Source organism: Rutidosis leptorrhynchoides, chromosome 6 (genome assembly GCF_046630445.1).
Source record: "Rutidosis leptorrhynchoides isolate AG116_Rl617_1_P2 chromosome 6, CSIRO_AGI_Rlap_v1, whole genome shotgun sequence".
In the NCBI taxonomy this organism is placed as follows: Eukaryota; Viridiplantae; Streptophyta; class Magnoliopsida; order Asterales; family Asteraceae; genus Rutidosis; species Rutidosis leptorrhynchoides.
In genome coordinates, this window is record NC_092338.1 from 8301769 (window position 1) to 8324885 (window position 23117).

Sequence of the window (23117 nt, forward strand, 5' to 3'; positions counted from 1 at the left end):
CACACTAATGCAAAATTCTGGTTCTCTAAGACCAACGCTCGGATACCAACTGAAATGTCCCGTTCTTATTGATTAAAAATGTTCCATATTAATTGATTTCGTTGCGAGGTTTTGACCTCTATATGAGACGTTTTTCAAAGACTGCATTCATTTTAAAACAAACCATAACCTTTATTTCATAAATAAAGGTTTAAAAAGCTTTACGTAGATTATCAAATAATGATAATCTAAAATATCATGTTTACACACGACCATTACATAATGGTTTACAATACAAATATGTTACAACAAAATAAGTTTCTTGAATGCAGTTTTTACACAATATCATACAAACATGGACTCCAAATCTCGTCCTTATTTAAGTATGCGACAGCGGAAGCTCTTAATAATCACCTGAGAATAAACATGCTTAAAACGTCAACAAAAATGTTGGTGAGTTATAGGTTTAACCTATATATATCAAATCATAATAATAGACCACAAGATTTCATATTTCAATACACATCCCATACATAGAGATAAAAGTCATTCATATGGTGAACACCTGGTAACCGACATTAACAAGATGCATATATAAGAATATCCCTATCATTCCGGGACACCCTTCGGATATGATATAAATTTCGAAGTACTAAAGCATCCGGTACTTTGGATGGGGCTTGTTGGGCCCGATAGATCTATCTTTAGGATTCGCGTCAATTAGGGTGTCTGTTCCCTAATTCTTAGATTACCAGACTTAATAAAAAGGGGCATATTCGATTTCGATAATTCAACCATAGAATGTAGTTTCACGTACTTGTTTCTATTTTGTAAATCATTTATAAAACCTGCATGTATTCTCATCCCAAAAATATTAGATTTTAAAAGTGGGACTATAACTCACTTTCACAGATTTTTACTTCGTCGGGAAGTAAGACTTGGCCACTGGTTGATTCACGAACCTATAACAATATATACATATATATCAAAGTATGTTCAAAATATATTTACAACACTTTTAATATATTTTGATGTTTTAAGTTTATTAAGTCAGCTGTCCTCGTTAGTAACCTACAACTAGTTGTCCACAGTTAGATGTACAGAAATAAATCGATAAATATTATCTTGAATTAATCCACGACCCAGTGTATACGTATCTCAGTATTGATCACAACTCAAACTATATATATATTTTGGAATCAACCTCAACCCTGTATAGCTAACTCCAACATTCACATATAGAGTGTCTATGGTTGTTCCGAAATATATATAGATGTGTCGACATGATAGGTCGAAACATTGTATACGTGTCTATGGTATCTCAAGATTACATAATATACAATACAAGTTGATTAAGTTATGGTTGGAATAGATTTGTTACCAATTTTTACGTAGCTAAAATGAGAAAAATTATCCAATCTTGTTTTACCCATAACTTCTTCATTTTAAATCCGTTTTGAGTGAATCAAATTGCTATGGTTTCATATTGAACTCTATTTTATGAATCTAAATAGAAAAAGTATAGGTTTATAGTCGGAAAAATAAGTTACAAGTCGTTTTTGTAAAGGTAGTCATTTCAGTCGGAAGAACGACGTCTAGATGACCATTTTAGAAAACATACTTCCACTTTGAGTTTAACCATAATTTTTAGATATAGTTTCATGTTCATAATAAAAATCATTTTCTCAGAATAACAACTTTTAAATCAAAGTTTATCATAGTTTTTAATTAACTAACCCAAAACAGCCCGCGGTGTTACTACGACGGCGTAAATCCGGTTTTACGGTGTTTTTCGTGTTTCCAGGTTTTAAATCATTAAGTTAGCATATCATATAGATATAGAACATGTGTTTAGTTGATTTTAAAAGTCAAGTTAGAAGGATTAACTTTTGTTTGCGAACAAGTTTAGAATTAACTAAACTATGTTCTAGTGATTACAAGTTTAAACCTTCGAATAAGATAGATTTATATGTATGAATCGAATGATGTTATGAACATCGTTACTACCTTAAGTTCCTTGGATAAACCTACTGGAAAAGAGAAAAATGGATCTAGCTTCAACGGATCCTTGGATGGCTCGAAGTTCTTGAAGCAGAATCATGACACGAAAACAAGTTAAAGTAAGATCATCACTTGAAATAAGATTGTTATAGTTATAGAAATTGAACCAAAGTTTGAATATGATTATTAACTTGTATTAGAATGATAACCTACTGTAAGAAACAAAGATTTCTTGAGGTTGGATGATCACCTTACAAGATTGGAAGTGAGATAGCAAACTTGAAAGTATTCTTGATTTTATGTAACTAGAACTTGTAGAATATATGAAGAACACTTAGAACTTGAAGATAGAACTTAAGGGAGATCAATTAGATGAATAAAATTGAAGAATGAAAGTGTTTGTAGGTGTTTTTGGTCGTTGGTGTATGGATTAGATATAAAGGATATGTAATTTTGTTTTCATGTAAATAAGTCATGAATGATTACTCATATTTTTGTAATTTTATGAGATATTTCATGCTAGTTGCCAAATGATGGTTCCCACATGTGTTAGGTGACTCACATGGGCTGCTAAGAGCTGATCATTGGAGTGTATATACCAATAGTACATACATCTAAAAGCTGTGTATTGTACGAGTACGAATACGGGTGCATACGAGTAGAATTGTTGTTGAAACTGAACGAGGATGTAATTGTAAGAATTTTTGTTAAGTAGAAGTATTTTGATAAGTGTATTGAAGTCTTTCAAAAGTGTATAAATACATATTAAAACACTACATGTATATACATTTTAACTGAGTCGTTAAGTCATCGTTAGTCGTTACATGTAAGTGTTGTTTTGAAACCTTTAGGTTAACGATCTTGTTAAATGTTGTTAACCCAATGTTTATAATATCAAATGAGATTTTAAATTATTATATTATCATGATATTATCATGTATGAATATCTCTTAATATGATATATATACATTAAATGTCTTTACAACGATAATCGTTACATATATGTCTCGTTTAAAAATCATTAAGTTAGTAGTCTTATTTTTACATATGTAGTTCATTGTTAATATACTTAATGATATGTTTACTTATCATAGTATCATGTTAACTATATATATATCCATATATATGTCATCATGTTAACTATAAAAATCATTAGGTGGTCAATTGTCTATATGAAACATATTTCAATTAATCAAGTCTTAACAAGTTTGATTGCTTAACATGTTGTAAACATTTAATCATGTAAATATCAATCTCAATTAATATGTATAAACATGGAAAAATTCGGGTCACTACAAACTTGACCCAAAATGACTTCCAAAATCTATACATATTTATTATATAGCTTAAATATAGTCATTTTATATATTTAAATATATTTATCAGAATTTATTAGAGTAAATAATCCAAGTCATATGTTAATAAATAAAAATTTATATTAAAATTTATATATGATAAAAATATTCTTTTATATATCTCAGGTAATAAAATTTATAAAGTTCATTTAATATCATAAAAATATAATGGTATGTATTATTAATGTAATTATATTACGTGTGGTAAAAATATCATTGTATCACATATTTATTTGATAAAATAATATCGATAATAATAATAATGAGTAAAAGTTGTATTATTTTGTAATAATAATAATTATTATTATTCTACTAATAATAATAATAACAATATTTATATTTACTAATGATGATATTAATAAAATGATAATTCTAATCATGATAATTTTAATAATAACAATACTTTTTAATATTAACTGTAATAATATTAATATTTTATATAAAATAATAATTCTTATTCAAAATGATAATTCTTAATAATATTAATACTAAAATGATAATAATAATGATATTTTATAATAACAATGATATTTCTATTAAAAATGATAATTTTAATAAAAATGATAGTTTTAATATTAATGATACTTTTAATAATAATAATAATAATAATAATAATAATAATAATAATAATAATAATAATAATAATAATAATAATCATCATCATCATCATCATACTAATAATATTAATAATAACCTTGGTGATAATAACGATAGTATTAATAATAACAATAACAATTTTAATGATAATACTTATATTGATAACGATAATGATAATAATAATAATAATAATAATAATAATAATAATAATAATAATAATAATAATAATAATAATAATAATAGTTATTAGATAATAATAATAACGATAGCAATACGACGATAGTAATAATAATAATAATAATAATAATAATAATAATAATAATAATAATAATAATAATAATAATAATAATAGAATTAATGATAATTCAATTAACAATATATTTTAATCCGTTCATCGAAACCACAAGATTTCTAAATGAAAAGTTATTAATTTTTCGTCAGTTTTCCAACGACATGCATATCATATACCTTATCTTAGTAGCATATATTAAATTCGTGATATATCATAACTATTTAACGACGAAACTAAGCATACAAGCATGCATAATCATATATACTCAATCACTAGTCAGGGATACACTATTAATATATATAAGATAAGATATGAATGCTCACGTATCAATATTGAGATTCAATATTGCAGAAAGTACGTAGACGCAACAGAGATGATAAACACTAAGTTGACCTCAAGAGCTATACCCCCGAACAATACCCATAACCTCCATAGCTATAACCCATAATTTTCTTACCTCTATTCCGCTCGAAAAACCATTTTGAAATCACTCGGACAGTACTCCGTCGTAATATTTTATGTATAATCATACTAATAATAATACTCCTAACTATAAGATTAATAATAATATTAATCTTAATAATAATAATAATAATAATAATAATAATAATAATAATAATAATAATAATAAATATTATTATTATTATTATTATTATTATTATTATTATTATTATTATTATTATTATTATTATTATTATTATATATTTATATTAGAGAGTAGAGATATGAGAGTGAATGAATTCGGAGCAAAAACTACGAGCTTTATGGATGTGGCCTGACTCCCCTTGCCATACGATCGCATGGGAATAAAGGGGCACAGCCATGCGATCGCATGGTCCCTCTGTCCAGCACTCAAATGTTTTAAAACGTGGCTGCCGACAGTTTTTATTATATAATAATATATATATTTAATTTATATAATTATATATATATAATATTATATTCTAGTGCATAGTTAAAACATAAAATTAGTTCCGATGACTTGTACGTTGGAAACGGTTTATGTCACGGTTTCGGTTTATCGAACATCGTTACGTATGCTTAGAAAACTTGTACTTTACGTTTCGTGACATGTACCTTTGTCAAAATATAGACTTAAATTATCAATGAACTATATCACTTGAAATGTAACTTGAACGTTCGAGTGTTTTGGTCATTTGCTTCATTAAATCATCGTCTCGTTATATATATATATATATATATATATATATATATATATATATATATATATATATATATATATATATATATATATATAATATTATTTTAAATCAAAACGTTTTATACCAAAGTTAATATTATATTTTATCATATTGTAATATATATATATATATATATATATATATATATATATATATATATATATATATATATATATATATTCATTTCGAAATATAAATTTGAAATATTCATTTAATAATATAATATTAAGTTTTAAAAAACTAATTATATTTCAAAGTTTATTATATAATTTAAAATCTTTTCGAAATTATTATTCAGTGATACTTTTACCTTTTTGAAACAATAAAATATATTTGCAAATTTATAATACAAAGCTTTAATTAAGTTCTTCAAATTTTATATTCATAAACAATTTGTCTTATAAAACATTTTAATAATAAAGTTCTTTTTAAACTGAAAACGTTTTATTACGTTTGAAACTAAAATAAATTTAAAACTTTTGTTTTTCAGACTAAATATATCATTTTGTTAAAAGGTTAAAATAATAGAAATCGTTATATCATAAAATATTTTAGAAAGATAAAAATATATATACTTATAATAGGTTTCAAGTTTTTAAATTACCGTTTGATGATGAAGCGTGGGATAAAGTCCAATGGTTAAATAACGTATAAAATTATCTTAATCTAAATCGTTGATTACTTAACTTGTCACAATCCGACATCTAAGTTATCTACATTCTACATTCTTACTTTCATATTAAATAAAATGAAAGTTAAAATAATTATCTTATCCAAGTCACGGGAAAAACATTGTAAAGCATGAATTGGAAATCAAATATGAATCTCCACTAACCTTTGTCTAGTTCCCGTTAATTGACACATTTGTTCTTACTTGTAAATTATTTTACCATTTTCCGAATAAAACTGATTTCTTAAATCACAGTGGACCTCATAACAGAGACCCATAATCATATCATAATGTATCTGATAAATCAATCATTTGATATTATCTTTTAATCTAGTCGATAAATATAATAAACTTATATTGAAACAAATACGTTCATGTAAAGTATTATACATCTAATACTTTGTTAACGTTTTCAATTAATATAACTATATATTATATTTACATATCTATACACTTAAATGTTCGTGAATCGTCGACCACGGTCAAAGGGTAATTGATTACATGAATGTAGTTACAAAATTTTTGAGACTCAACATTACAGACTTTGCTTATCGTGTCGGAAACATATAAAGATTAAGTTTAAATTTGGTCGAAAATTTCCGAGTCGTCACAAGAACCAGCAGGGTTCGGGATTAGAATGCAAAACAACCAAAAAATAAACGACAAGCTCTCGCTATCTACACCCGAACTTAACAGTAAAAACAAACAAACAATTACACATACAAAAGAAGCTACAAAACTAATCAAGTAATACCCTTAAACAACTAATACTCATGTATAACATATTTAGTTACAGCTAACTATTTAATTTTAATACTATTAGTAATTACTTAAAATGCATAATCGGTTTTCCAAATTAAAATCCAAACACCCTTGGTAAATGAAAAAGAATTGGATCTTGAAAATCGCCGTGGTGAATTGAGATTTGTAAAATTGCTCAATTTAAAAAAAATAATAATAAATAAATAAAACTTGAGTTGCAGTAAAAAGATAAAAATCTTTCACTCCCCTTTTTCTGTCGGTGATCAAGTGAAGAATACAGAGACCCAAATTTAAAAAGAAAAATAATAATCTTAATTTGCTCCCTGTTTTCCACTTTATACACAAGATCAGATATCAAACCACATTACACTTTCCTCAAACATCAACTCCATTTTTTCTTTCTTTTGATTTTCTCAAATATACATACACTTCCAATTATATCTATATCTATATCTATACATATACAGAGAGGTAAAGTGTGTACAAATGGCTTTAAACAGGCCTGGATCATGTAATCCGGCTGTTGTAAAGATCGGAATTACATTTTTAGGATTGTGTATGGTGGGTTATTTATTAGGTCCGCCGTTATATTGGCACGTTCTTGAAGGATTAGCCGCCGTCCGCCGCTCATCCTCCGCCGTATCTTGCCCTACTTGCAACTGTGACTGTGATTCTCAACCACTTCTTACAATTCCTCAAGGTGGGTTCATTTTAAATCTTGTAAAGTTTTAATCTTGTTACTTTTTAGCATCTGTGTATCACTTATTATTGCACCAATTTGCTCTGATCTGTTGAAATTATAAATCTTGGTTTGGTTATTGGACTGAATATGAACTATATAGATCTTGAAACCTTTATAAACATAACTATTAGATCTTTGCTGTTACATGTTTCTATGGATCAAGTAAACTACTTTTTCATCTATATAAGCTCAAATTTAATGTGAGTTTGAATTCAAATAGCACTAGTATGGCAAAGGTACTCATTTTTTTCTGAAAAGGGTAATCAAATTTGTGACAAAATTGCATATAAATAGCACTAGCTTAGCAGCTGGACTAACTGGATCTTTGTTTCTGTGTACATAAAAATGTAATTTACTTCATTTGATTTACTCTGCAAGTAAATTGTTAGAGGAAAAGCTGTTCATTTTTGTTCTGTAAGGCACAAAAATCATTCCTTGATATGGAACTATAAAAGACATTTATTACAGTTTCAGATAACTTCAAATTTGGGTTATTTATTTTTCATGCCAACTGTGGGAACCATAAAATTTGATGCTGTGGTAGTGCATTGTTTTTTCAGCATTATTATTATTTAGAGACACAATGTTGATTACTTTTTGTGTGTAATGCAGGGCTTAGCAATGGTTCCTTCACAGGTTAGTAATACTGTCATGAAGAAAATATTCTAAATTTTCATATATTATGTGAAATATAGCTTCTTCATCTATTTTAGTTTACCACGTAGCCGGCACTTTTTGTCCAGTTATTTTATGGTTTCCAATACAATATGCAGTATCCACATGACACGTGCAATCTTTAGATCAATATGTGTATAGTCGTTAATTCATTATGGTGGTTTTCCCCTATACTAGACACACAAATAGCTACATCGAAGATTTGAGAAATTCATATTGGCCAAGACAATATTGATTTATTTTTTGATAATAAAGCTTATCCCCCTCCTTGCAATATTTAGTGTGTGTGTGTGTGTATGTCTCTGATTGTTGACCCCAAGTTGTGATGGGATGTACCGGCGATGGTACAGTTTAACACTAACGAAAACATAGAATATGAAAATTACATGGACTAAAAATTAAGACGGAATATGTAAACCATTCATGCCTAGTACGTAGTAGATAAAAGTTCAAGATAAGGTGACATTTTAGATAGCCAAGAATAGGCTTGAGCGTTACAATCTGTTTATTTTTGACTAATTGCATGTAAAATGAACATAATCACGATCAATTTCTATATCACTGCGCTTTTTTTAGCCCAGGTAAACCATGGGTTGAGGTTTTTTGCTTCTGCGAAAGCCTTCTTTCGATGAGAAATGCGAGTCTGTTTTGTCCACTTTCTCCATCCCCCTCTAGAAAAATGAAAAAAAAAAGGTAATGGAACTCCTTCTTAGAACAATGGATCAATTCGTTCAACAAGATCCGTTCGGATCAGACCAGGATGAATGGGATTGGTTTGACCTCTCGCTCGGAATTAACCCGCCGCCGACAGATGTCCCATGCCACGTTTCGTGAACAGCTAGGAATTGCCTTTTTCTCTCTTTTTCGCCTTTGGCCTGGTCAAAGCAAATCGCCAAAAGGCCTCATCTCTAAAAGTCCGGCTCGCGAGGCGTCCCTCTCGCTAAAGAAGTCGAGGAGGCATTCTTCCGGGAAAAGACAGACGGCAGAAAGCAATCCTTCCAACCGCGGAGTTGAACACAACACTGACTTCGGCCAGTTTCTTTCATCAATCTCCTGGCCCTTGCTTAACTCCTTGTTCCGTAAAATAAGAGTAGTACCAAAGGCAGCACCTTCTGATTTCATAATCAAAAATGGAAAATTGGCTATGGAGATTCCGTGCGGTCAGAAATTAATACAGACACAAAGGGCTTCGACAGAAAAGTCGTTTCGGATTGATGATGTGCACCCAAATGAAACTACTTCCACTTGAGAAAGCAAGAAGACGACTTGCAGGGGAAGACTCTGTGTACTAACTTTCTCTTCTTTCTTCTTCTTTGAAATCCCTTGCCACTTCCCTTCTTAGGCGAGTCGGAACATGTATGAATATAACCACGCGGAGCGCCGTACCGGCCTATCGAAGCGAAGAAAGAGATCATTGAGCCTATTGGCCAAAGGTGTGCGTTCATGAGCCCATACTAAAGTTTCAATCGATTCCTGCCAATATCCACGCTAGGAAATTAAGAATAAGTAATATCACAAATTGAATCCCTGAAACTTCTTTTTTTGGTTCAGAAAAGAAACGAGAGACAAGAAAACATCTTTGATTACGATTAAAAGGAACAATCTCAAATAGACTTTCAGATCCACTAACTTTTGATTTCTTTCTCATTTTTCGGATCTGATTGGAACAATTGAGAAGCTGAGTTGGTTTCGAGAGCATTCCGCCACTTTTTGGCGACTTTCACTTTCAACCCGATTCACCGCTTCGGATGGCATTCCCTTAACTATAGGTTTGAGCTCCAACCTGGAACTTCCTCATCCCCCTTCTTTGCTTTAAACTCAGTAGTAGTACTTTATTCCCCCTTTTAGTAGCAGTACTGAACAAGCGAGTCATCGGTCCGGGGAAAGAAAAGGACTGCCTTTGAAAAATGAAAAAAGGACAATAGCTGACTAAACCTCTCAGGCCCCTTTTTTATTCTTTCTATTAGTAAAGCGCTAGCGCCCCTATAGAGTCAGGATATTCTGCTATCAATGAAACCGAAAGAAAGAAAAAACTCAGTGCCTTTCGTTGGACTTCTCTTTGTTGGCTGCATCAGTTGTACTTGACTTTTTCGAACGAAGTTTGAAGTTTTACTTTTAATAACCTTGTTTGGAACAAGACGTGCAATATCGTTCAAGATAAGGTGACATTTTAGATAGCCAAGAATAGGCTTGAGCGTTACAATCTGTTTATTTTTGACTAATTGCATGTAAAATGAACATAATCACGATCAATTTCTATATCACTGCTTACGCTTTTAAGATCATCGTTTTAGGACCCTAGCGTAAGTTTACGATCAAACATGGGTCTGGTTACCGCTATAACCCTTTACCAAGTAACAGGGTCCCTTATTTTATTATATACTTATGAAACTTAGCCCCTTAGTTGCCAAGTTTTTGCCCGATCCGAGTTACCGTTTTGGCCGAGTTGCCGAGAACTCCCCGAGTTGACCGATATGACCTAGAATTCCCCGAGTTGGCCAAGAAACTCGGTCGTTGACCGGGTAACTTGGTCGTTGACCGAGTTGGGCACCTAGAAGTCGGCTGGTGATCTAAACCGAGAACTCCCCGAGAACTCGCCGAGTTTTACAACATTCTCGGTATCAGTGTAACACCAACAAAAACACAAAATATGAAAATTACATGAACTAGAAATTAAGACAGAAAATGCAAACCATTCATGCCTGGTAGAAAGAATTTCTAGATGAGGTGACATTTTAGATAGTCAAGAATAGGCTTGAGCGCGTTACAATTTGTTTATTTTTGACTAATTGCATGTAAAATGAACATAATCACAGTTAATTTGTATATCACTGCATACGCAGATACGCTTTTAAGATCATCGTTTTTTAGGACCCTATCAAAAGTTTACGATCAAATATTGGTCTGGTTACCGCTATAACCCTTTACCAAGTAACAGGGCCCCTTATTTTAGTATATACTTGTAAAACTTAGCCCCTTAGTTGATTTACAACCATTTAATTTAATATCTAATACTAGGATATTTGAATATTTCAAGCAGATTGTGCAAAGCATGATCCCGAAGTAAGTGGAGACACAGAAAAGAATTTTGCAGAGCTTCTATCCGAGGAATTGAAGATACGAGAGGCTGAAGCTTTAGAAAGTCAACAACGTGCTGACATGGCGCTACTCGAGGCCAAGAAGTTGACATCCCAGTATCAAAAAGAAGCTGATAAGTGCAATTCAGGAATGGAAACTTGTGAAGAAGCTCGTGAAAAAGCCGAAGCAGCTTTACTTGCACAAAAACAACAAAGTGAGATGTGGGAATCAAGAGCCCGACAAAAAGGTTGGAAGGAAGGCAGCACCAAGTCTGTAAACACTGCATAGTGATTCTGGTTTTTGTTCTTGAGATAAGGTTCTCTTATATAACCATTTGTTAGCTAATCCCTCGAAATCAGTTGTTGTTTGGAGTAAACTTCTATGTACTACTAGTTCAAACATTTATATTAGAATGTTTAGTGCTTTGTTGGTTAATTTATTTGAAATGTTGCTTGCAGAACACTTGTTTAGTTAATTTTATTTGGTGTTATGTTCATCACTTGCCTTAAGATTAGCCTCATCAGTGTGCGCTGTCTTACACATTTCTATATGCAGAGGTGGCAAAATGGTCAGAGTGCACAACTTTAATAAATGTGATGAAACTAAAAGCTTACTGTAACAATTCGTTCGCTTGAATCATGATTCGGATATGAGAACACAATCTTATGTGGTGCATATATGAAGATCAGAAGCCAATACTATTCTCTAATGTTTTCGGTTTGTCAAGATTTAGAAATACTTTTGATTTTCATAAGCGACAAGATTATAACGAAAGCCGTGGAATGAATCAATGTATTACTTGGCAGTTATTAGCACGAGCACAAGGGACCTAAGGTTTAATACACTTTGCAAAAGAGGGTTAAATAAAAATATATATATTTTTTACAAGGAGCTCATGAGGAACCCCTTTTTAAAGTACATTACAGAATGTACACAATCATAAATACAGCAAATCCAGTAGCTAAAAGCAGCTGAATTCTTTACATTATACAGCTTAACCAATGCGATCATAGTCTGTAGAACAGAAAGTTGTGCCCTTAGTTAGATGCTTTCATCACGAGTGCCACCATGAAACCTAACACGGCCCCTGCAACCACCTGTTCCAAGTCAAGCTAATTCATTATTGTTGCATTAAGAAGTTTGTCATTACAGAAACTCAGATTTGAAATCAACCATTTTATGTGTAAATGGGCCAAAATCGCCACATCTTGGTTTCAAAAGGGATCAGGGTCCTTAAAGTTTCCATTTTTGTTGTAGTAAACTACTATTTCGCTCCCTCTCTCTTTTTTGACATTTTGTTGCTTTTAGCACAAAGGATTCTTACGATATAAAACTAGCAATTTCTCTTCCATTTCATAATAAAGATCACTTTGAAAAACTTTATGTTCCAAAATTAGTCCCCCAATGTGTCTGAGGTTATGTACGATACAAGTAGTTGAGTACCACGTTTTCTGCAAATCTAAAGTGGACTCTGATTATATAATAGTATCCGTAATCAAGACGACCATCCAACGTGGCAATGTGTATATGCAATCAACTCTAACTTCAACAAGAAACAGAATGATGATTAATGTTATTTAAATGAAAGTGAAACCTGGAATGGAGTATGCCCAAGAGAATCACGTAGAGGTATGGATGTGGATAAAGGGTGTTCAGGTGGAAGTTCACATACAATCTGGTTCAATAACTGCAAAAGTGTATCAAAAATAATCATGAGGACAAATATATATACCCACTCGGGAACAGTAAAAATAAACCAGCAAACAGCTGATATGTATGAAATATACTGTAATACGCTTCTAAGCCGTTCAATTATGTAAACCCAGCATCATTGTTCAGTTAAGAGCCACTATGATTGACAACAACAACAACAACAACAACAACAGTACCCAATACCACTTGAGTGGTGTATGGGGGAGGTGAGATGTAGACAATCCTTCCCTTATCCGAGAATAAAAACAAGTCATTTCTCCACCCAGAAAAGTAGAGAAAGTCATCCCTCTCTTTATTCGGCGGATAAAGAGATTGCTTCCGAGTGGACCTCCGGCCTTTTTTTATTTATTTATAAAAATAGTAAAATAAAATAATAAAAAAAAAAAAAAAAAAAAAAAAAAAAAAAAAAAAAATGAACACAAATGAACACAAAAGGCCAATCATAAGCTACTGATATTATGCAGGTCATACAATCATGAATCATCCATGATTAATATTAACTATATGGTTGTTGGATTCAATCAAGCATAACAGCTGTCTAAAAATTTTCATTTGACTAGTGGAATTTCTTACTTCAGCTTGGCGACCAGCATGGAGTCTGACTCCAGATGCATCATACATAACCTGCATAATGTCACCGTATAAATTTTGAGACCATATAACAAAAAAATACATACACCATTTCACAACCAAATACGTAGTATATAATATAATTGCAACTTAATAGATCATAAAAAACAGTATATGTTATTATGTAGTACAGAACACATACAATAAAAGCTAAGACAACAGCAATCGCGAATGTTGATGATCCAACTCCTTCATGTAGACCTATAGATACCGCAAGTGCCACAACAGTTGAAGAATGAGAAGATGGCATTCCACCTGAGCCAACAATCTTCTTAGGATCCCATTTCTTTTCCTTATACCTGAACTCCTAACAATCACATATACAGAGGTCAGTAACTGCAACTATATTACTCACATTTCTTTCATCCTTTCACAATCAAAATAAATTAATAAATATTTAATCATTGGTAATTAAAATAATTCCTGTACTAAATTGAACCGATACAAATGGACCTATTATCAAATTCAACCTCAGCAATTTGTCAATTAATATATATGCATATATATACAATTTAAGTTACAGGTATGCAGGATGTAATATGAATGTACGGACCAGGTGGTAATGACTTTGAGGAATTGAGCAATAGCAAAAGCAAGGAATGCTGTTATCAGTGGAACACTGTACGACGGAATCGGAGCTGATGACGTTGGCGTTACCGCCACCGACTTGCTAGCGCGGTACGCCGCATCGGCCATGGTGATCACCTCTTCCATTGACCTAACTAAAATCAAATTTACCCTAGAAATTGCTTGAATTCTTCAACCAGAGTGCCCTCGATCTAATATGATATTAAATTAAAAAAAATTGTGGTCGATTTGAATTGCTATAGTTTGAATTCTGACGGACGGCAACGTTGACTGTGGGAGCCACCACGCAAACGACGTCTAAATTTCAACGAAACGGCAGTCTACGGTTATGTGATTCCGTAGCGGTTGGGTTTTAGTCACTTATAGATCTAGTATATACTGCTACTAGTTTTGATGCGTTGTGTATAAGTAATGAGTGTTGTTATTTATGGACAAAATAAGACAGCAGTGTTGATGATTTCAATTGGTGGAATCTTAATTATCTGTACATAGACGGAAGCTTCTGTAATGGATTTTTTTCCGAGATACTAGTTCTGTTTGCTTATGTCAATTGGTTATATGATTTTTTTTTTTTTTTTTACTATTACTATAATCCTTACGTCCACGTTAACATGTAAAAAAGAATCGTATATTTCAAGAACCGATATTAAAAATTCAATATTAACCGCTTGCAATAGGGATGTCATCAGGTCGGGTTTCGGCCGAGTTTAGCTAATTTTATACCCGAACTCGATTAGAAAAACTCGTCTCAAACCCGGAACCGGACCCGTCGGGTCCCAATTTAGTTACTAACTAGCGGGTAATCAAGTTTCCCTACGGGTATTTGGGTCCCCAATTACTTAAGAACTATTGGATAAATGAATTATCCCACGGTTATTCGAGTCTTATTTCGGGTATACAGACCAGGTAATCGGGTATACGGACCGGATAATCGGGTAAACTGGCCGAGTAACTGAGTATACGGGCCGGGTATATGGACTCGGGTCTTTTTCGGGTATACGGGACAGGTAATCGGGTTTGTGTCTAAAACTATCCCGGACTTGAAGAGTTGAATCCGCAAAAAAAATAAAAACTATCCCATACCCGACCCTAGACTCATTTACTCGGCCCGGACCCGGCCCAAAAATATTGAGTTTCGGGTTTCCCCAACTGGCATGGTTTTTTTTTTTTTTTGTCATCCCTATTGCAGCAGATATTAAAGCACATTTTTTTTTTAAGACTAACATATCAATGCACCTTTGCAGCAATTAAAAGAGCTGAAATGTGTTTACCGTCAGAAAGAGTGTGGTGGTAAACATATATTGTTTTTTTGCTTGTATTGATATTAAGCATACCAACCAAATTATGTGTTTTAAGTATAATGTATTTAATGCAAGGTTGAAAAAGACGTGAGACGGGACCGAAACGTTAGCGACCTCAAAACGTCGCAACGAAAAAAACGGGGTCGAAACGGATGTTGACTAACGTTTAATGTTGACATATATATATATATATATATATATATATATATATATATATATATATATATATATATAAAGTGTTTTTTTTCCGTCTTTTGACCGGTTTTTAAGCGTTGTTGACCATTTTTTAAGCGTTGACCGTCTTTTTTGACGTCTCAAGGTCCGTTGCAACGATACTAAGGCAAATCCGTTGCTGCGTCCGTTGCGGCGCCCGTTTCGGCCGTTTTTTACAACACTGATTTAATGTATAAAGCATTAAACTATAAAGTATAATTGAGTGTTGATAACACAATTCATCTGCAAGACTAAATACATGAAATAAAATGATCCATCTGGGTCATGTGCAATCAATCCATTGATTAATAATAAACCACAATCAGTACCATCAATTTACACAAATGACAGCCCTTGGTACATAAGAAAAAATTATACATATAATCATCACCCACAATGGTAGTATCAATTTTTCTGATGAACAGCTACTTGATGAATTTCCATTTCTTTCAACATTACTGACCGACCACACGAGTCACATGGTGCAGTTCTGGACCCACAAAGACTCTCATGCTCAGACAATCCTCTTAACCTATCTCGTGTATCAGCAGCCAACGAACCAGCTTGGACCATATCCCCACAAAATCGACATGTCACAAGACGCAATGCACATTCTGAAGACTGGTGTTGCACCTGCAATTAAGGAGATGAATAGAGTCAACCACCCTGAGAAAACTTGCTCAAACAAATCAACAAGACTACAGATGACAAGATAAACAGGTTGGGTCATGATTCAAACATGATGGGCAGAAACAGTATTTAATCGCGGATCAAAATATCACTGGTCAACCCATAAACAATCATCGCCCATTATTATCTATGAAAAATTAACATATAAACAATATTTAATACGGAGTACAAGACACTACGTTTATAGAAGAAAATTGCTTACCATCTGTGTCTTCTCAAGGACGACCCCACAAGGACAGCTCATCGGCTCATGAAACACTTTCATATGTTTGTCTATCTCCCCACTATGAAAAGCCAGTCCGCATTTTATGCAGTGCACATGGTTCTTAACCTCTTCGGTCCTAAGGACAATACCGCAACCTGCATGTTGACAGATAACATTGTGTCTTCTACAATAAGCCTCATGAAGTGCAATGGTTCTCAATGGTATGTAATGTTTGCAGTTGCTGCACTCTACAGTATCTGCGGTCAACGAAGAAGATGACACAGGTTGTTGACCAACTTTTGAGATAGAATTTTCATTAATGGTTACAGATATATGGTATTTTGTGGCTCCCTTGAAGCCATATACACCGATACCGTAGGTACCAGTACCGAAACTGTGGTCTTTCGAGCCAAGAACCAAACACTTTGAACCCATGTCATGACTAGACCAACCATGTTGGTGTGTGTTTGGGAACAAAAGCGGGTGTCTTGAAAGATAAAGATCGGTATCTCCATCTTTAGCCTCTGAATCCAGCTTTACTTCAATTTCAACATCTCCTGATGTAATTCTACCCCATGTATCATCATCTATTGAAAATTTGTAATAAACGTATTCGCCTTCGTTAATAACACCAGATTCTGACTTCCCAAAAGTTAGTGGCTTCAGTACATGCTGGTTACTCTTCTCGGGAAGTGAATCGGGACCCATGATGTCAACTTCAATGTCCGTTTCAAGGACAGATACACTTGACGACGGTTTCAACTCAAGGACACGAAGATGATAAGTCAACACACCGTGTTTGACAGTCAAAACATCGTCTTGAGAAAGAGTTGCATGCTGACGAAGGGTTGTTTCAAGAACAGCTTTATGGTTGGGTATATCTGAAAACCCGAGTTCTTCTGATTGAAGCTTTGCGTACGTTCCTTTTGCTAGCCACACGTATTTAACTTCAATCAAAGGCGTCATTGGATCTTGTTTAGAATATAAATTATTCCAAATGTGAGGAGGTATCCCAACAGAACCTTCTTCTGCTGTGAACTCCAAGACCCCTGCGTGGGTTGACCCGTGGTCAACATTTTCAGCAGGCTTCGATTGTGACGAATCGTTCTGTTGAACTACTGACAACTGGAAATGTAAAGGACCTTTGTCGAAAGCACCTTCACTAGATAAATCGTTAAAACAAGAAGGTGGTAGTTTGATCTTATCTCCAGAACCCTCAAATGGCACAGCCTCTAATATACGGTTAAATGACACTCCTCTCCCAGCAAATATACTTTCTTCCATCTGCTGATCCACCTGAAAGGTCAATACGAAATTTGTAATCGTATAATTAGATCTATGATACCATTGAAAGCATACCTAAACACAGGCTCTAATATAGTCTATTTAGATGCCAACTACAAATTAGGTTTTTTCAGGATAAATTGGCATTTTCTGCAGCCCTAAAAACAAATTTCTAATTGCTTATTTTAGGTTAGATCCAAAATTAACCAGCACACTGTTTTTGATAGATTGTGATACAACACTACTAACATGCCCTAAAAATGATGAAACAGATTAAATGAAACAACATAAAATAAAAATAACCAACGAATTAAGTAAAATAAATCATAAACAAAACACGATGAATAATAACCTTAAGTTGGGCTTCCATAGCTTGGATTCTACGAGATCTTTGAGCAGCTTCAATGGCTTCACGTTGACGAATAGCTTCTTGTTTAGCTTTTCTTTCTCTTTCTGTTCTTAATCTCGCTTGCTCTTTTCTATCTTTCTGTTCTTTTTCCAATTTCTCTCTCGCCCTTCGTAACTCAAAATCCATTCTGATTGATTACTTTTGCAGATCTTAAAAAAAGAAAAAATCAATTCGATAAGATATCCTATAATCGATCCGTTGGTGACTTGGTGTTGGTGTTGGTGTTGTTGTATCAGGTAGTTTCCTAAGTTTGCCCTGTTCTCCAAGAAACTTGTTGGTGTTTTGGTGTATTATTATTATTATTTTCTTTCTATCTCTGGCTTTTTTTACCGTAAATTTGTAGTGTTTGATGGTGGTTTGGATTAATGGATCGAGAACATTCCAAGGGCTTCTTGAGTTTTAGTCTGATAAGAAGGCTGGCTGGCCCGTGTTTCTGGAAGCCCAATTCAACGCGTCATAAGTTTTTACTACTCTTCTGGAATATTACAATTTTGTTAGAATCACAGTATTGTATTGACTTCGCACAGAGAAAACTTAACCACTTTCGCAATAATGTGTCACACACTTACACGTTAGAAGGAAAAACTCCTCACACACACCATTGTACAATGCGTATCCGATGTGCTTTCGGTTAAACCAAGTGACTTACGGCATGAAACCTTGTCAGCACAACATAACATGGAGAAACCCCCCCCCCCCCCCCCCCCCCACGAATCAATGGCGGATCCTGGAAATTTTTTCACCGGGTGCGAATTTTTTTTTTTTTTGCCAAAATACGAAGGTTTTAGGGCAAAAAATATAGTTTTTTTTAGCAAAACTTGGAGGTTTTTGGGCATAATACGAAGATTTTAGGGTAAAATATGGAGGTTTTGGAGCAAAATATGAAAGGTTTGGGACAAAAAAAATTCACCGGGGGCAAAACCGAAAAATCGAAAAAATTTACACTCAAAATTGCAAATTCACTTGGGTTGGGTGCCCCACCCTGCCCCTTCATAAGTCCGCTCCTGCCAAGAATTAGAACATGCACCGATTTTCTTCACGGATACAAGCCCGCAAACAATATGAGGCTTTTTGCTACTTAGCTACTAGCTCGGTGGCCAATCGCAACTACAATTATATCTTATTAAGAGCAACCCCAATATAATCTTGAAACTCATTGCCACCCTCATGCCAATCAATTGGCACCATTGGGAGCAGCTTGCCAATGCTTAGGTAATGTTTAGCCAATTGTTTTCGCGAATGGTTTCGTCTAAATCCAACATATTTGATCACGAATGCACTAGCTACTTTTTGTTGTATTTTGTGTGATAAAACTTGTACATTATATTTATTGATTAATATATTGGGTCTATGTTAGTTTGAATAAGTGTCTGATCGTTGTGAGTAAAATGTGATGAGTTAGTGATATGAATGAAATTGAAAGGAAATGATAATGTTTCGCTGATGTGACAGTGTGTTAATTTGAAGAAGAGTGTCATAGTTGAAAATGGTCGAATAAACGATATACTTTTAGCATTGTTTATATACAAAGTATACCTTGATACAATAACTTTTATTCTTTTATGCAAAAAATTAAAATTATAATAGATCAGAACATTTATTGGAGTCACAAATCTGCGTCTGATTGCTAAGATCTATTACATTAGACTAGACCCAAAATACTACATATTACATTGAACATAAATAAACATCAACAATAAAACTAAACATGTGGAAATCATTGTGGCATCGAAACGATCGATGCTAACTAATTGAAAAACCAAAACGTGAAACATACCATTCAAACTCCCCAATATCCAGTCGCTACAGGATCGATGTCCAAAACATTATCAACATATTAAAACAACAAAGAAACAATTGGAACCTAAACGACTATAACCACCGCAAACCCCATTAAAATCGGGACAAGAAGTCACCTAAACTACACCCGAATATCACAAGACACGGCCACAGGTCGCAAGAAACTGATGAATGAAATTAAGGATTTGCTTTTATTAATGAAAACTGTAGATTATTAAATTTGTATGAGTTGACTATTCTTAAGTTTCAGTTACATTGCTTTCTGAAATTCTGTTGTTCAAAAGGTAGTTACATGCATCCTCAGCTGCTCTGTTCAGTGCGATTTCTTTTTTAGCTTTGTATTCGCCTCTTCCTATTAGTCGATTATCCACAAACACTTCATACACTCCTATTTTCGACCATTTATCTCTAAAACGTATCATTAATTTCTTCTTGTGGCAGAGTTCATTGAGCCTCCTTACTGGATTGTGTTGCAGCATTTCAGGAGTAATCATAGGCTCCAGTAGAATCTTAGTCACCTTCACAAAAAAAAATAAAAAATCAACATAATCAGATAATAAATCAAGCATTATGAATCAAAGATAATAAATCAAGAATTATGAATCAATAAATATGTAAGAAACAAAACCTCCCAGGTCGTATCAATTGACGAGTTGCTGTCAACATAGATGGCCCCTATTGTTGATTCAACAATATCAGCTAAAGTCTTCGGAGCATCGATTAATCCATATGAATGGAAAGGATATTTTTCAAGAGCTCTCATAAATACTCGAATCTGTATAAAATAATAATACTGCATCAAAACTAAGTACATTGATTAAATTACACACACACACACACACACAAAAATGAGCTGGAGTAGCATACTTGCTTGCTAAGCATCGGATTTTCATGTCGCAGGTATTTATGAAAGTTATATTTAACTGCAACACGTGCAAGCTTCTCAGTGTCAACATTTGCAGCTCGAAGAGCAGTTAATGACCCTGGCGGGAGATTCGGGTACATATAGAATTGCTGTTTACTAATCAGAAAATTGAGTATAGAATCACCAACGTACTCAAGTCTTTCATAGGATTCAGCTCCCTGATAACTTGGATGCGTAAACGCTTGTTGCAAAAGATTCTTTTTCTTGAACTCGTACCCTATAATCTTCTCCATCTCCTTAAGACTTGCTAATGCTTTTGTCTCCTGTGATGATGATCTCATCACCTTAACTTTGACTTTAATGGCTGTTTGAAAAATTCCAAGTAGCATGATTAAGTTACAAAGTATTTATGACGTTTTTCCCTGTTTCAGGTTATGATGTTTTTCCCTGGGAGGGCGAGTCTTTGACTCAGGTGTACGAGCCTTAACCGGGGTCTACCCGTGACCGTTTCCAAAACCCGGTTGAAACATATATGATCAAAATGCGATATGGTGTAACAATGAGATCTACGGCATTATAGTTGTGCAGCAAAAAAGTTAATTAACTGATTGACATCCATATTTCTAATTTTTTGTTCTAATTAACGCATCATAAACAAGACAATAAGCCACCATATATTGTTGATTAGTATTAGTATGTTAAGACCACCAAAGTATTCAACTTTATTAAAACTAAAGGGCAAGCAAGTATGATAATGATATTCACTTAAAACTAGAAGGCACACAAGAAATGTTCTTACACTTTTGAAGAAGATACATTTAATTGTGTCTAACTTGTTATTGATCAAAAAGTTCTTTTCTAATAACTTTGATTTAGTATTTGTTATAAAGCATGTTCCTTTGGCAGGAATTTGTGAAAAAATGGAGTTAAATACATACTTTTACTGCATAACAAATAAGGGTATATACAATATTGATGGCTGACAAAAACTGTTGAATACTGGATTAATTGCGTAATCAGATGCTTTTAACTACAATTAGGAAAACAAAAATGTTAATAAATGAGAAAACGCAATGCAAATTAAATTCACTAACCCTAGAATGCTAGAACTGTTCACTAACTGGTTAACCCTAATTCTCTAATTCGACATATCAAATAATACATATTCGTTTAAAGATCAAATAGTATGAATTAATGCGCGTGTAGTTTGAAAAAAGAGAGAATAAAAAGGCTAACCGTATTCATGGAGGCGTTTGAAGCACTGGCCGGTGAATGAATTTTTGGCCGGAGAGAAAAGTGATTGCCACCATGATGATGAAGATGAACAAGACATTGATTGAATATTATTTGATAAATTATACACAAGATTTGATCAATTTCAGTTGAATAATATATTTGGTAGATGTTGATCATACTCTCATCTTTTGTTCATGTGCTCAAGATCTATGGTCCCACGTGGGAATCGCGGTCTCTTCTCAAGTTTTTCCTTAAATGAACTCCTCCGTGATAGTGTCTCCTCGGGTTTGGTTTGGCAAGGGTTGTTTGAATTACTTCTTACTTTATTTTTATTTGGAAGTACTAATATAGTTTTCCAAGATAAGGGATGGAGTACTTTGGTGGCTCTTTGCGAAATCCAAGCGTTATCGTTTGATTGGTTTTCGTGTAAACTAAAAGACAAAAAGCTAGATTGGAATACTTGGCTATCCAAACCGGATGCCTACTTGTAATAATTGTATAGTCGTTTGAGATGCAATCTCTGCATCCTCCTATCATGTAATTGTATTCGTGTTTGTTGGGCAATTTTGGCGCATCATTGTGTTATTAATGAAATTACCTTGCTTTTCAAATATATATATATATATATATATATATATATATATATATATATATATATATATATATATATATTTCGTAGATGTTGCTGCTGATTGGTCGAATGAGACTGACGCCATTGCACAAACACAAATCGCCGTAAAAAAAAGTTAAGTACTCCGTAAATCTTTTTAATGCCTATACTTTTCTGCGTGAAAAAAATGTTGCATAATAAACTAATTAATTACGAGTAT

At 33.2% G+C, this 23117-nt stretch overlaps 4 protein-coding genes across 4 annotated transcripts; 1 reads left to right on the forward strand and 3 right to left on the reverse strand.

Annotated features, from left to right (window-relative positions):
• Window positions 1–7196: 7196 nt before the first annotated feature.
• On the forward strand, window positions 7197–11834 carry LOC139855379 (uncharacterized). The gene is made up of 3 exons (XM_071844595.1): window positions 7197–7558; window positions 8213–8236; window positions 11316–11834. The coding sequence occupies exons 1-3, from the start codon at window positions 7345–7347 to the stop codon at window positions 11639–11641; spliced, it is 564 nt and encodes a 187-aa protein (XP_071700696.1). The 5' UTR covers window positions 7197–7344; the 3' UTR covers window positions 11642–11834.
• A 332-nt stretch (window positions 11835–12166) lies between these two features.
• On the reverse strand, window positions 12167–14729 carry LOC139852572 (uncharacterized). The gene is made up of 5 exons (XM_071841868.1): window positions 14250–14729; window positions 13839–13995; window positions 13640–13690; window positions 12948–13040; window positions 12167–12450 (listed from the first exon to the last, which is right to left on the reverse strand). The coding sequence occupies exons 1-5, from the start codon at window positions 14408–14410 to the stop codon at window positions 12391–12393; spliced, it is 522 nt and encodes a 173-aa protein (XP_071697969.1). The 5' UTR covers window positions 14411–14729; the 3' UTR covers window positions 12167–12390.
• Window positions 14730–16009: 1280 nt separating this feature from the next.
• Window positions 16010–18666, reverse strand: LOC139851853 (uncharacterized). The gene is made up of 3 exons (XM_071841032.1): window positions 18330–18666; window positions 16691–17989; window positions 16010–16431 (listed from the first exon to the last, which is right to left on the reverse strand). The coding sequence occupies exons 1-3, from the start codon at window positions 18510–18512 to the stop codon at window positions 16204–16206; spliced, it is 1710 nt and encodes a 569-aa protein (XP_071697133.1). The 5' UTR covers window positions 18513–18666; the 3' UTR covers window positions 16010–16203.
• Window positions 18667–20074: 1408 nt separating this feature from the next.
• Window positions 20075–22593, reverse strand: LOC139851855 (ribonuclease 3-like protein 3). The gene is made up of 4 exons (XM_071841033.1): window positions 22288–22593; window positions 21054–21415; window positions 20815–20961; window positions 20075–20704 (listed from the first exon to the last, which is right to left on the reverse strand). The coding sequence occupies exons 1-4, from the start codon at window positions 22382–22384 to the stop codon at window positions 20426–20428; spliced, it is 885 nt and encodes a 294-aa protein (XP_071697134.1). The 5' UTR covers window positions 22385–22593; the 3' UTR covers window positions 20075–20425.
• Window positions 22594–23117: the final 524 nt, after the last annotated feature.